Source organism: Pleurodeles waltl, chromosome 8 (genome assembly GCF_031143425.1).
Source record: "Pleurodeles waltl isolate 20211129_DDA chromosome 8, aPleWal1.hap1.20221129, whole genome shotgun sequence".
NCBI classification, from domain to species: Eukaryota; Metazoa; Chordata; class Amphibia; order Caudata; family Salamandridae; genus Pleurodeles; species Pleurodeles waltl.
The window spans coordinates 417,577,557-417,592,015 of NC_090447.1; the positions used below are offsets into that span (position 1 = coordinate 417,577,557).

Here is a 14,459-nt window from a genome sequence, read left to right on the forward strand (position 1 = left end):
GTATTGAACAAAATTTGCGAAAGAAGTAAAGTAAAATGGGTAAAATATAGAGCGAGGAGGGAGGAAAAGAAAAGGGAGAAAATGTTCAGGGCAAAATATGAAAAGGCGAAGCAGAAAGAGGAAATCGAAATGAAGGAATTGAAAAGGTAAAGGATTGTTAAAGAATGAATTTGTGTGATGACAAGTGTCAGAGGAGGGATTGTTGGAGTGTAGGTATTATAATCAAAATTAACATGAAATGTTTGCAAATTAATGTCTAATGATGCTGCATAGAAGTTGTATTGCTGTGTTTTACTAAACGTGTGTTTGAAATGTGCCCACGAGGAGTGGCCACCAATGTATACGATGATTAATGAAATTGGCTAATAGTGAATTATTAATGTACTAATGTATGATTTATGTTAGCATTAAGAATTACATATTAAGGTTTCTGCTGAATTAATTTCTAGGCCTTAGTTAGCATGAGTCGGGGCTTAGCTGTCGGTCTCATATTAAATGTGTTTTTCTAACGTGCAATGTGCTGACTCGCTGAAGGACATGTAGCTGTACTTTTCCAGAAGCTAGAAGATGTGTGTAACCGTAGTAAATTCTTTCTCATGAGACTCAACTTGCTCAAGGAGACATTCTTGCTGAATGCAACAGTGTAAACTTGCAACAGGTACAAGGTCGCTTGAACTGGTAAAGACAATGGAACTACTGACTCTGTGAGACTAAAAATGTGTACCTGACATTCTACCCCTTAGAGACGTTAATTACAGGAGCCAATAAGCTACATGAGAACTGGTCTGAAGTTACATTTCTAATGAGGTGATTACCTGATCATTGGATGGAGATAATGGTGCACCAAATTTTGCCCAATTGGAAATTAGGGGACCGTACAACAAGTTTGATATAATCATATGACACGAGGAGAAAATCAGCCATTACGCGCCTTTGCTATTACCTAGACACTCCGTCTTAAAGACTTTTGCGGTTTAATTCTTCGAACCATCCTTATCTTTGTCCTGCCCGATTCATACTTTTCCTCCTTAAAAGTGAAGTGTCCCGTATTGCCTGTCTTGATGAACTTTGCTGTGTTTCCTGGCTGATGGCGAAGCAACTGATGTCCTGAGGATGAAGACTGATTCTGTATGCTGACCCATTACAGAGGATAACTATATGATAATGAAATTGTAATTATCTGTTTGCCTTTCCTTTCTAGGTACCAACTGCTACCTTTGATAGAAACCATAGTTAGAGGTTTTCTAAATTTGTGTTGATAAATTGTTTTGCATGAAGCCCAACATGCTAATTCGAGGTTAGTTAAGGAGTTCACTAAACAGATGCAAATAGACAAGTGACTGAATCAATACTTTGTTGAATAATGTGCTAATGATGCTCTGCTAAAGTTAATTCATATTGAGGTCGTGTTTTGTTCTGATGTTTAGGATCTTTGTTTGATAAAATCTTATTCTAGTTGCCATATTGTGACATTGTTGATGTGTTTTCTGGTTTTGAGACTAATAAACTTGCTAGTAGAATGTAATCAATAGGGAATAAAATAATGCAAATCTTACTAATCTTTGTGTGGTTATTCATGGTTGAAAGGCCATGGCGTGGCCAAACTATTGATGCATTAATCTAGATTGGTTTACCTTCACATATTGAATATTGAGAAAATTACTGACGTAGTGATTTATATGCTGATTAGTTGTCTCGTCCTAAGGTGTCTTCAATCAGGGTCAAAAGATTCATTGGCCTAAAATGAGCCCCAGATTAAGTAAACTATCTAAGGAGGGACACGTTAACAAGTGCCACGTACAAGCAAAAACCTCAAAGTGAAGTCAGTGGTGGCACTTGAGGGCAAGTGAACTATTTTTTCCCTACAATGCATGGTTACTGTCACACATGCATAGAGGACACTTATTTGACAGTTTAAAATAAATGCTTACCCCGGTTCACACCAATACGTAGCAGGCTTTACATCTATTACTAATGAAGTTTCTTCTAAGGAGCATAATTTATTTCCTTACACAAAAGTACATAACAACCGAGGCAAACGCTAGAACCTCAGTCGACGTCAAAACTAGGTACAGAAAAAGTCAAATATCTGGCGCTTCCTGAAAGGCAGAAGGGATTCTGATTTAGAAGCATGAGGGAACCAAAGTACATTCACATCCAAACAAGTCCTTAAGTTATGGACCTTAGGTCAAACACAAATTAATGGGGCGGTGAGCGCGCGATCGCAAGAGCGCTGTTTTTCATCCTGCTGACATTACAGGCAGTGTTAGTGGATGTCTTTGTGTGAATCTGTTTTCTATTTTTTAAAACATCTTAAACTGAGTCATTTGATTTTTACTTTTCTCTGGCGCTATTTCGGAAGTAAGGGTCTGTTAGAGCTCTTCTTCCAATTTTACCACAACCGCATAGTTAGCGGTCTAGTTGACGAGGGATTGGTCTTTTTAGACCCGGCGCCATAAATACCAGCACTAGTGCGGGTGTGCCGAAGGCAGGCCTAAGGCAAGCCCGTCTGCACCCGAACGGGCCCAGGGGCCAAGAACTCTGCCCAATTTTTCACTATAGACACTTTCCCCCAGACATCCCTTTGCACGGTAGCTGCCAAATCTTGCAAGCATAAGGTGCCCTCTGACAGCACTACAATTTGGAGTTGTAAGGACTAACTGGGAACTCCAAGCTCCCTTAGCTCTGAAGGAGGCCAGAGCTCAGCACAAAGGGACACCTAAGTCAGGAAATATGTCTCATGGTAACAAGGTGGTTTATGGTAAGCCGCTCTGCCATGCCCTGATTAATGTTCGCTCGCTCCCCAAACATAAATTAGAAATTGGTGAGATGATTGACATTTTTAATATTGACTGTTTATTTATGACAGAAACTTGGGCCAAATTAGAATCTGACCCCGATTTCATGGAAGCTACCCCCACAGGGTACACCTATCAGATTAGATAGGCCTATGAGCAGAGGAGGTCTGGCCATAATCTGTAGGGCCGTTTTCACTTGTACATGGACTGGCATCCCCTCTGAGACATGTGAAGCAATGGCCTTTAAGATGTTGCAGAATAATTTTACTCTCCTTGAGGGTTTACTAATTTATCGGCCGCCTGGACCCCTTGCGAGCTTCTATCAAACTTGGATGGAACTGTTAGAACCTATGATCACGTCCACTAAGGCAATCATATTAGGTGATTTCAATATTCATTTTGATGATACTTACAATCCAGTGATCAGGGAATGTTTAGATCTTATGGCAGCCCTGGATTGGACCCTTAAAGTATCTGCTGCCACCCACATAGCGGGACATCTATTAGATGGGGTCTTTTCCCGCACTGAGGATCAGCTGGTATTAACTAATACCCTGCTGAGCTGCACTGACCATCATCTTTTGACTTTTAAATTTACTGTCAATCAGCCCCCTCCTCTGTTCAAAACCAAGAGTAAAGTAATTAGACCATGGAAACAGATCAAGTTGGAAGAGCTGGCCCCTGCCCTAGAAGAGGGATGGGACAGGGCCAATAAGCTGTCCCTGCCCTTGCTAGATAGTTTTTATCAGGGTATCGAAACTGCCATGCATCAATTGGCTCCCCCTAAGATTCTTGGGCCCCGTAACCTTAAGAAGCCCAATCAACCCTGGTTTACTAACAAACTCAAACTCCTTCAAAGAAACTACCGTCAACAGGAGCGACGCTGGAAATTTAATCCTGTTCCAGAGGAGAGGGATATATTGAAGTCTGTTCTTAAAATTTATAAAGCTGCCAGATTTTAAAGCTAAATCTAATTTTTATACTCCAAAAATTAAAGAGGCACTGAATGCCCCTAGAGAGCTTTTTAAAGTGATTACGGCATTATCTACTCCCTCTAGGCCATCCAAACTGGAAAATTCCCAAGAGTTTTGCAACAAAGTAGCTAGGCACTTTGAGACTAAAATTCTTCAAATTCATGCCAACTTCATCCCTCATGAGGACTTTGGGATCCAGGAGTGTCGTAGAAGGATGCTCCACAAAGCTGGCCCTAAAACTTTATCTAGCTTTCAATCCCCGTCTCAGGACAGCATTAGAAAACTGATCTCGGATATTAAATCAGGCTCCCCCCTGGACTTCTGCCCCCCTTCTATTTTTCAAATGGCCCCCAAACTTGTGTCTCTGGCCTTACTTCCGATTTTCCAGGAGGCGTTTAGTTCCGGGATCTACCCTGCTTCATGGAAAGAAACCACAGTCATCTCCTTGAAAAAGAAGCCAGATGGTGACAGCCAGGATTTAAATAATCTACGGCCAATTGCACTCCTCCCTTTTCTGGCAAAGATTCTTGAAAAGTTAATTAATAAGGAACTAGTAGAATTCCTACTGGAGGTGGGAGGCTTAGGTCCCTTTTCAACATGGTTTTAGAAAGGCTCATACCACAGAGTCCGCTCTTGTTTCCTCCTCTGACTCCATGACATTCCATGGTGGATGAAGGGCTAGGGGCTTTTTTAGTTCTATTAGATCTATCAGCGGCATCTGATACTATTTCACCGCAATTTCTGCTGGCCTGCCTTCATCAAGCAGGCATCAGAGAGAGGGCTCTTAACTTTTTGGAATCCTTTCTGACCAACAGATGGACCACTGTTAGCTGTGGCAATTTCAGATCCACGCCCTATTTATTACCCTGTGGGACTCCGCAGGGGTCTTCACTGAGCCCTACTCTGTTTAACATGTATGTTGCCCCATTGGTTAATTTGATTCGGTCCTTTGGATTTATCCCCACCTCATATGCAGATGACACACAGCTAATTATCCCAGTTAATAAGAACTGGGAGGAGGTGCTGGATCGCTTTAACAATTGTATGCAAGCAGTCAGTAACTGGATGAGTGCCAACTGGCTTAAACTGAACGTTGCCAAAACCAAAATTCTTTGTTTCAGGCCGGGCAACGAGCGATGGAATTCACAATGGTGACCGACAGACTGTGGTACTCTTCCTATTCCTACTACAGTTAGTAAGAATTTAGGAATCATCTTTGATAATAACCTATCCTTCAAAAGTCAGGTGAATCATACTGTGAAAACGCGTCTATGATTTATAAGAATGTTAAGGAAAGTTTTTCCCTATCTTCAACAAGAATGAAAAGTCTCTGCTACCTCTGCTTTGGTAATGTCCAAAATAAATTACTGTAATGCACTCTTTCTTAATCTTGACAAAGCCTCGCTGAACAAGTTACAACTGATCCAGAATTCGGCTGCTAGAGCTGTCCTCAATCTTCTGCGTTGGGCTTCAGCCAGAGATAGCCTTAAACCACTACATTGGCTTCCGGTGGCACAGCGTATCACTTTTAAAATGCTCTGTTTGATTTCCAAAGCTGTTCATGGCATTGGTTCCCAATACTTGACTACTAAGCTCTGTTGATATAGACCCAAGAGACATCTTAGGTCATCCGAGGCCTATAGAATTCAGGTCCCTCATACCAACAAAGTCAAATTGGGTGATAAAGCTTTCACTGTGGCCGCAGCAAAATGCTGGAACTTGCTTCCTATGAATATTAGGAAAGAACACAGTTATTTAAGTTTCAGGAAACTGATCAAAACCTGGCTTTTTCCGCGCTAGTCTGGCGTCTCTATCCTTTCCTATCACTTTTTTGTCGGTCTCTGCGTCTCTCACTTTTCTGTTAGCGCGTTGACGCTCTTTTTGACCCGGAATGCGCTCTATAAATTTTACATACATGCATACTGCAATACAAAAAAAACCAAAATAACTAAATATTCTTACTACAAAATAAATTTAGAAATTATTATGGTGCAGGAAATTAAACTACGCTTTTAGGAAGTCAACACCCTGGCAAATATTAAACCCTAATGTTGTTTTAATGATGGCCTTTAAACGTTACCATCCCAAAGCCTCCAGATGTTGCCCTTTTTTTGCATAAGCATTAACTAAAAAGTGGAACGTCAACTTTAAGCTACTAGAACGCAAAGATAATCACATAGGGTACTATAATGAAAAAAAGGGGTAAACGTGCACCCTTAGGAGTAAATCTAGGTATAAGAGCAGATTTACTTCGAGGATTCACAAACATTCCTAAAAGTATACCTAGAAGGGAGCACCAGGCGCAGGATTCCATGAGTACTACTAAGAATGTCACACGACATTGCGTGCAGGCTCATACTTTACTTGTGCAAAATAACAGTGTAGGTTCCCACCCTTTGCACGCGATTTATACTAAGGATTTCTCCGCACCCAGTGCTTGAAATGTAAAAATAGAAGTGCAGGTACTCTGTATCAGAGTACCTGCTTGTTTCTGAGAAGTGCCGATACTCTCCAATGGAAAGTATTATGTTTTTCTTGAGAAGTGCAGGTACTCTCCCTCTCGAAATAAAGTGCCGTACTCAGTACCAGCCCATTTAAAGCACTGTCTGCACCCAAGGCAAAGAAACAGGCAGTAGCAGATCCCTGTGAACCTACCAGAAATTCTTTTGTGACTTCCAGGGAGGTGTAAATTGAGGTGTTTTAAATCTTAAATGTATATTTATGGCAGAAAATATTTTTATGGATCAGGGGACCCCTGCTTAATACAGCTTTGTTCATTGTGCAACACGATGTACAAGGAGTGTACCTACCTATGTCACGACCACCAACGGTGTACTCCATCACCACCGCCAAAAAAAGTATATTAGCACAAACGTTATATAATTTACAGTATAAGGAAAGTAAATGCAGCATGCAGATTGGTGTAGACTTTTTTCTCAAGTGTGATGACCCTGACAAAGCAATTTAAAGTGCTGGAGGTTCTCATTTAGAGTGATTAGTTTCACCAGTTTGAACACTTAGGAAAGCATTTGCATTTTACCAGTCAAAGAATGGTTTGTGATGTTTACAATAAGGACATGGTGATTTCTGCATATCAAGCCTCTCATATTTCCCAGTTTGAGTCGCAAACAAACTTCAAGGTCGCTGTAATTTGGCTTTTTAAGGGAATTTCTAAGGTTTTTTTTTTTAAGTCTATTTCCTAACTATAACGTCTCTGTAACCTTTTTTTTCCAGTGAATCTTTTTTTTTTTTTTTTTGCGTAAAGTATTTTTCCTTACTATATCTTAATCCAACCACCACCTTCTGATGTGTGCGGCATGAGTTGGCAAAAGTGCCTGTCACTCTGGGTATGACAATAGGTGTGAAAGGCTGTCTCTGGGTGCGAGTGGCTGTGAGCTTGTCTGTCTAGGTGTGGAAGTGTTTGATTGCACTCCAACAGATGAAAGATGCATTCACCGGCACAAAGGATTTCAGATTGTTTTTCAATATGGAATCAGAAAGTAAACACTTGCTTTGTCTTCACCAAGCCCAGTAAAAAGGATCATTTGTCCTTTCTAGAAGTGGAGCTTCAACCGGGGCACCTGCTACGTTTATATTTTTAAGCGTTTCCTGTTGATGTTTAATTTCTGTGAAATAAGCATTTTGGCCAGAACAGAAGCTCACCTGCTCATTTATCCAACAAGAGTCCACAGTTTTGCACAAGATGTCTATCCAACTGGAGCACTTTCTACTGGTTAGAAAGTGTTACCAGTGTGGAGGAAGGGGGTCTGGGTGCACCCCTCCCACAGCTGATTTGTGGACCCTGGGACCCCAGCCCCTTGGCCCACCAGAAATTCTATGGGAAGGGGGTGCAGCTCCCTTCCCAGGCAGATTATGGCACAGAGGACCTCATCTCCCAGGGCCTGGCTTTTAGTAAATGGAGGAGGGCCACGCAGACCACCCCCCCCTTCCCTGGCTGATTTTGACCCTGGGGACAGGCCTTAAATATTTCTGCTGGCAAGGAAACAGAGAAATCCTCCGCTCCCAGCAAGCGAGAGCTGTTTGAAAGCTCACGCTTGCGGGAGGGAGAGTTTGCTTTGACCTGGCGGGTCACTGCCTCCCTTGGCCTTGAATATAAGGCCCAGAGAGGTAGTGGTCCCCAAAGACATGGGGGGGGGGGGCACACCCCGCTGCAATCTATGTAAATTAAGCCCCAAGGAGGTGGCGGTCCCTGGAGCATGAATAAACCGCAAGAAGGGGACTGTGCACCCCCCTTCCTCTATTTTTAACATGCTCCCAGGACCTGGCCCATATGGGGGCTTTCTTAAAAAAAAATTTTTTTTAAAAATAAAGCACTTTTTTGTTCCAGGTGGGTCCCTCTGAAACCCCAGCACCAGAGCTAACAGGTCAGGGTATTCCTATCCTACCTCCTTTTCTTATCTTTTTTTCTGGCACTCGGCTGAAGCGGAGTCCCAAGATGGCTGCCAACACTTCCTTGTTGAAGTGTTGGCAGCCAATCAGATCTCAGCACAAAATCGGGAGGGTTTGTAGAGCCTTCATGTTATGTGTGTGTGTGTGTGTGTGTGTGTGTGTGTGTGTGTGTGTGTGTGTGTGTGTGTGTATATATATATATATATATATATATACACACACATACACACACATATATACATACACACACATATACATACACATATACACACACAAATTTGGCTTTTCTTTAATATTTCAAAAACTAATGAATGGATTTACACCAAATAACAAAAAGGGCTCCTTCTGGGCCAAGAGCTAGCTTTCTGCCAAATTTAATGTAATTCCGTCCAGCCGTTCGGGTTGTAGTCATGTTCAAAATCCCTATGGAAAACACTTTTTGGCACACACCCTTTTCCTTAGCCTCGGCTTGACGGATAACCCCAAAACTTTCCAGACAGCAGCTGAAGTGAGTCGTATTTTTTGGGACCATTTCTTGAAGATTGATCAACCGGCGCCAAAGATACAGGCCAGCAAAAAAAAAATATATAGAAACTTGGTCCTAACTAGAACTAACTAGCGGTGACCGTCCCTAGGTAATAAACCTAGCCAGTCAGGTACAGTAAGCTGAACAGATGGATGAGAACCAAACCTATGTTTTAAGTGCATGTACAATGAGACTAGCAGAACCTGGCCTCCTAAAGAGTAAGGTGGTAAATACTGTGTGAAGAGAAGAGTATTTACTTTCTGTCTACAGGTAGCAGAATGCAAAGAGGAAAAAAAAAACGGAATGAATAATCAACTTAAATTTCATAATCACATACCTCACATTCGAAAGATTTATTTTCATATGAAGACTGTCCAGGAATTCACATTTTTCAGTGGAAGCAGATCTAGACAAACTGTCAACTTCACTTCCCAGCCGACACCTTTGCTCAAATTCCGCAGAGCTGTTTTCCCACGACTCTTCGTCGGTACTAACTTGGGGCTTAAGGAGGGTTGTGCATTCGACCCTGGGAAAACAGTTAAAATCAAAATTATATCAACAATATAATACATTGCATATTCTGAATGACAAAAGACTTCAACATTTTTTTCTCCAAAGGTTCAAAAGTAACTTACGTGAAATAACATCACCACTAACTAGAGGAGCTAGGAGAGGAAACATTGGATTAAAAATAAAAAATAATAAGTCCACGCGGAAAAGGATGAATTTGATATCCTGAAAGTGAATCCACAGACAATCACAAATAGTAGCACTACCTTGGAAGTGGGTGTGCACTCAGAATGGCAAGTATGATAAGCAATTGACTAGAAAATATTCAATTTGTACTCTAACATCTAGGACTCGGTCATATTGAGGTCTCTACCTAATCAGTGACAAATTCATTACTCCTTACATTAATCTTAGCATTTAATGGTGGTAGCTTGGAGCAGCGTTAGTTTTCACAGTAACAAAATCAAATGGTCATGGAAAATTAAAGGGCTTGCTATCCAATGTGCAATAAAATATCCATCCCCAAAGACCAGACTAAACCAAACAAAGGTGTTAGTACTGTAAATGAACAGGCATACTTTACATATATGGCACCCTGTGTCAACCTGCCACTTAATCCCTACATTACCGCCTTACCTCACTTCTGCACACAGTGCTTTCAGGCCAAAAATTGCATGTTTGCTTAACAGTAAGGTGAAAGACACATTTAAGCAGGACAGACTGATTAGCTGACAATTTTGTCCCCTCATGGACAAGAGGTTCTCGAACTTTCTCTGGCTGAATTTATTACATTCCTTTATTGTGTCTATTGCTGCAATTCAATAGATCTTCAGAGGTTTGTAGGTACCTACCAACTGAACATCCTTTCCACAGATGTAGTCTCAGAAGATACTAAAGGTGTCCATTACGTAAACGATTTACACAGTCTGAAAAAGAAACCCTAGAACTTGAATACATGGATTGGGATACAGTTCTAATTGCCACCTAAAGATCCTTACTAGCACTCAGAGGCACCAGAGGCAAACCCTGCTAAAAGGCAATGTGTTGTTGGACAAACAGCCAGGAGTAGCCGAAGGTGTCACTTGACGCAGAGCTGCTCATTCTACCCTTGACACATCACATTTTAAGTGGAAGGTGTAAAATTGAGCTGATCAAATTTATCGGCAGAAATTCCACCAACAGAATTGTGCATGATGTTGTTTCCAGCTGGAAAATCCACCATGGTGCTTTCTTACACGTTCTTTTGTGACGTGCAATGTTGAACATTGGCAGCATTTGGGAAGGAAAATCTGGTTAGAACTTACTTTCACATTTATTTCCAAAGTAGAATGTTCACAATTGGAAGTTGCTTGAATAGAAACATAGCTGTCAGAAGTAAATATTGTAGACCATGCATGGTTAAAGAAAGCAATTCCTCTCCATCCCGTGACTCGTTAACATCGGAATTCAGATATGGTTGAGGAAAGTCTGAAACGGTCCCAAGAGCCTTTCATCTGGGTAGTGGCAATGAACTGCTGTATGGCCTTCCAGACTCCAAGCTGCCCAAACTCTTTGGGGTAACCGTGAGAACACAGTACACATCAAGGCCATGAAAAAATATGACCACATCACACCCTCCTTTATGGAACTTCACTGTCTTACCGTTCCCAGCCACACCATCTTTAAAACCAGCTGCATCACCTACAATGGCATCACACTCAAGCATCCACAGCATCTTTGAAACCAGCTGCATCGCCTACAATAACACCACAATCAAGCACCCATCACACAGTTGGTTGACAAGCTCCCCATCGCCGGTGGCCCTCAACACACCATAACAAGGGGGGGGGGGGGGAGAATTAGAATGGAGATACACTGCAAAAGAATAAATAAAACAATAAAAAAAGTTTCTTCAATTTATGCATCTGCCCCAATTTAGAAAAGGTCTGAAAATAGACACCCTTAAAGAATGCTACACCATCATTAAGAAACAGTCCACTTCTGCTCTCCGAATCCAGCTACCCCTTTGATTGCTCATTGTCTATCTTTGACCCTGTGGAGCACTCCATTGCATTTAGGATACATTTGTGCTATACATATGTATGTTTAATCCTAGCACCTCTCCCCCTGCCCCCAACAGATCTTAGCCCCTGACTATCTGCAGGGAGTTTGATGAGCTGCATACTGATCAACAACCTGTGCTGGCTGATATTACTGATCAATGTGGCACTACAATAGTTCTTTGCTCGGCTACAGTCTGAAATTATGGACCAATCAAAAATCTTGGGCCACCTTCCTCCTAAATTATAGCATTGACCTGGCCACAGCCATCCAACATCCCCCCGTGGTCATAACAATTCAATCATACCAACATCCCCTTATTACAGTTGTCTCCCTCTCCTGCGATGGTGGAAGATGAGGTGCAGATATTACAATTCAGTAAGGATGACCAGAAACTAGAGGAAGTCTTAGAGTACCATAATGACTGGACAACAGCCCTTTAACTTTAGACTGATTAGAACATATATTCCATGCAGAGTTTTGTTTTTGTGTGTCTCCATATGCATATGTACTAAGGCTCCCAATATCTTCATTCAGTCAATCTAATTCCAGTTATAATAGTTCCTACATAGAGCTACCCTCCGCACCATATGAAATAAGGCTACAACCTAAGAAAGGAGCAGGGATTTTGTAGGAAAACACTAGCTTCCATAATCAATCAAAAAAACTGAGACAATGCTCCACAACATCATTTGCCATTGGCACATTATAAACCAACATTACCATGTCCAAACAATCTAGTGCGGCCACCACAAAGTCTGGAACCATGTTCATAATGAACCTTCCCAATAGCACACCTACTGTTAAATGCATCATATTTCCAGATATTTCAGCACATGCACATGGGTATTTCCTGTCACAAGAAGAATTTGGGATATCAGAGCAAAGCTTTCTCAAAAATCTCCTGGTATATCACAGACTATGAAGACCGGTTTAACAAAAAAAAATCTCTTCTTCCCATCCATCAAATCATCTCAGCAGTAAGGAGCCAAGATGGCGAAGTAGGCCACTACTCTGTCCAAGCCCGCTTTGCATCAGCACAGCTCTTCACAGACAGTACTGTGAATTCCCACACAGTAAGGCGCCACAGCTGTGTTAAAGCTAGGACCCCAAGATGAGAGTGAAAGACCACTGCCTAGGGCTCCACTGAGAGAGAGACTCCACCAGCAGGAATTGACCAGCAGCACAGATAACTGCTGGTGCAGTGCACAAGGGGTGGAGTGCCCTTGGGGGGGGGGGGGGAGTGGAGGGGGTTGTGTTGCGGGAAGAATAATTGGCACAGTGTCTCACATCACTGGAGCAAAGAGGCAACACGCACTGTGGTAGTGGTGAGGCCCCAGCACAGCATGAAAACCACAGATCTAAAAGGATGTTGGAGGGAGAAGACAGCATATTAGATGGGGTTGGCGCAGGGTCTCAATCTCATCCGGGGAGACCTCAAGAGGGACGGAGCGGGGTTGCGTGGACCGTGCCTTTCGAGCAGTGACTGCAGGGGACCCCTTGACCAAGACCCTCAGGGTAGCGCCTAGCTCTCAAAACCACAACCTCACAGGCCTAGAGCAGGCAGGAGCAAATCATAGGGTATGGCAGGAAGTGAACCGAAGCATGTAGGAGACAGACTAGGGGAAGCACGGAGAGGGACTTTCCCAAGTGTCATACAGGGACTGATTAAGAACTTGCCAATCCAACAGGGCACTAACGTTGTGAGACAAACCTCACCCCTGGAATCACTAAATGAAGTTAAATACAGCTTGTAACAAGGCCTTAGATTAGGACAGGAGTAATTGACTGGGGTGCGCAGCAGAGAGGTGAGAAGGAGAAAGCTTCAATAAGAAAGGCTCACTATAGGCCCATCATGAATAGAGAGATAAAGCACAGAGGGTCTAGTCATGAGGAATTAGGTCACAACCAACAAAAGGAAGAGCATAACACTGGCTTTGTGAGGTGAGATCAGGTGTCCTAAAGAGAGGCTACTGGCAGACCCATGGGGGCCTTTTGAATGTGGGGTGGGACTCAGCCCTCATCTGACAAAGCAACACAGCTTCACTGTGAGCCTCATGAACACCCTTGACTTGCAATGGCTTCCAACATGGGAAAGAAAGACTCCAGCATCAGGACATCGCCAGCCAAGCTTGCCATGTACAGGAAGGCACAGAAAAACCAGTGATTTTCTCCCCAGCCAAAGAAACACACGCACATCAAGATGTGACAAAGACTCAGCCTGCAAGCACTCGATCCTTCATGGAGCAGCTCTTCAAGGGTTGATGGAGGACCTCACAGCAAGGTAGGAAGAAGTGCCTTCAGATATTAAATTCCTCAAACATGACAAGAAATCTAAGACAAAGTAATGACGCTTGAGTAAACTCATAACACACGGCAGAAGAGATGGAAACTATGCAGGAGGTTTTCATACTAAAGGACAGATCAAAAGACTTATATGCCTAACTGGAAGACAATGAAAAGTACTAACAGGAACACAATGTTCGCATTAAAGGAATTCCTTGACCCAGAAGATGGAAGTGACAGGGGGCTTTATCAAGAACATGCTCCCCAGTCTAGATGTAGAAGACATAGTTCTTGACCACACTCATCAGGTAAACAGGAGATTCACTTGCACTATGCAGGACCCTGACATTTTGGCATGCCTTCATAACTACCACAAGAAAGATCGTAAAAGTCACCAGGAATATGGATGAAATCACTTTTAGGGCCATAATTTGTCACTCGCGTCCAGGACCCTTCCGTTATCACCCTGAAAAAGCAGTAAGAGTTTAAGCTTGTCACGAGGTCCTGAAGAGCAAAGACATTAAACACATGTGGGGTAGACCATTCAGGATTTTCTATTGTAGGGGATCAGAATATCAACTGCAGTCTCTTATGTCAGAAACTAGATAAGAGGAGCAATATAACCCAGTAACTCCCAAGTCAGAGGCATAAATGTTGGTTGGGACCCATCCTCAGTGTCCTCGACAATGGAGTAGGATGCAATCCACCAAGAAGAATGGGAAGCCATTAGAAGACAAGACCCGGTGGCAGCAAAGAGACAAGTGGCGCTTGATCAACTAAAAGAGGCCAGCGACAAGCTCAAATAGTTAGGGGGCTGACTGCCTTTTGCATCAATGATAAAAGTGCTAAAGGAGAAAGCAGAAAGATGGTAAAAACAGGTGGTGCCTAAGTGGGGCGAAGATTAAGAGGACTAAT

At 42.5% G+C, this 14,459-nt stretch overlaps 1 protein-coding gene across 1 annotated transcript in view; it reads right to left on the reverse strand.

The window, feature by feature from the left end:
- The window catches only part of OCA2 (OCA2 melanosomal transmembrane protein), an 866,379-nt gene that overhangs the window by 710,352 nt on the left and 141,568 nt on the right, over nt 1–14,459 (reverse strand). The window contains exon 3 of the mRNA XM_069204281.1: nt 9,046–9,234. Coding sequence (XP_069060382.1) covers nt 9,046–9,234 — 189 coding nt within the window. The remainder of the gene's footprint in view (nt 1–9,045; nt 9,235–14,459) is intronic.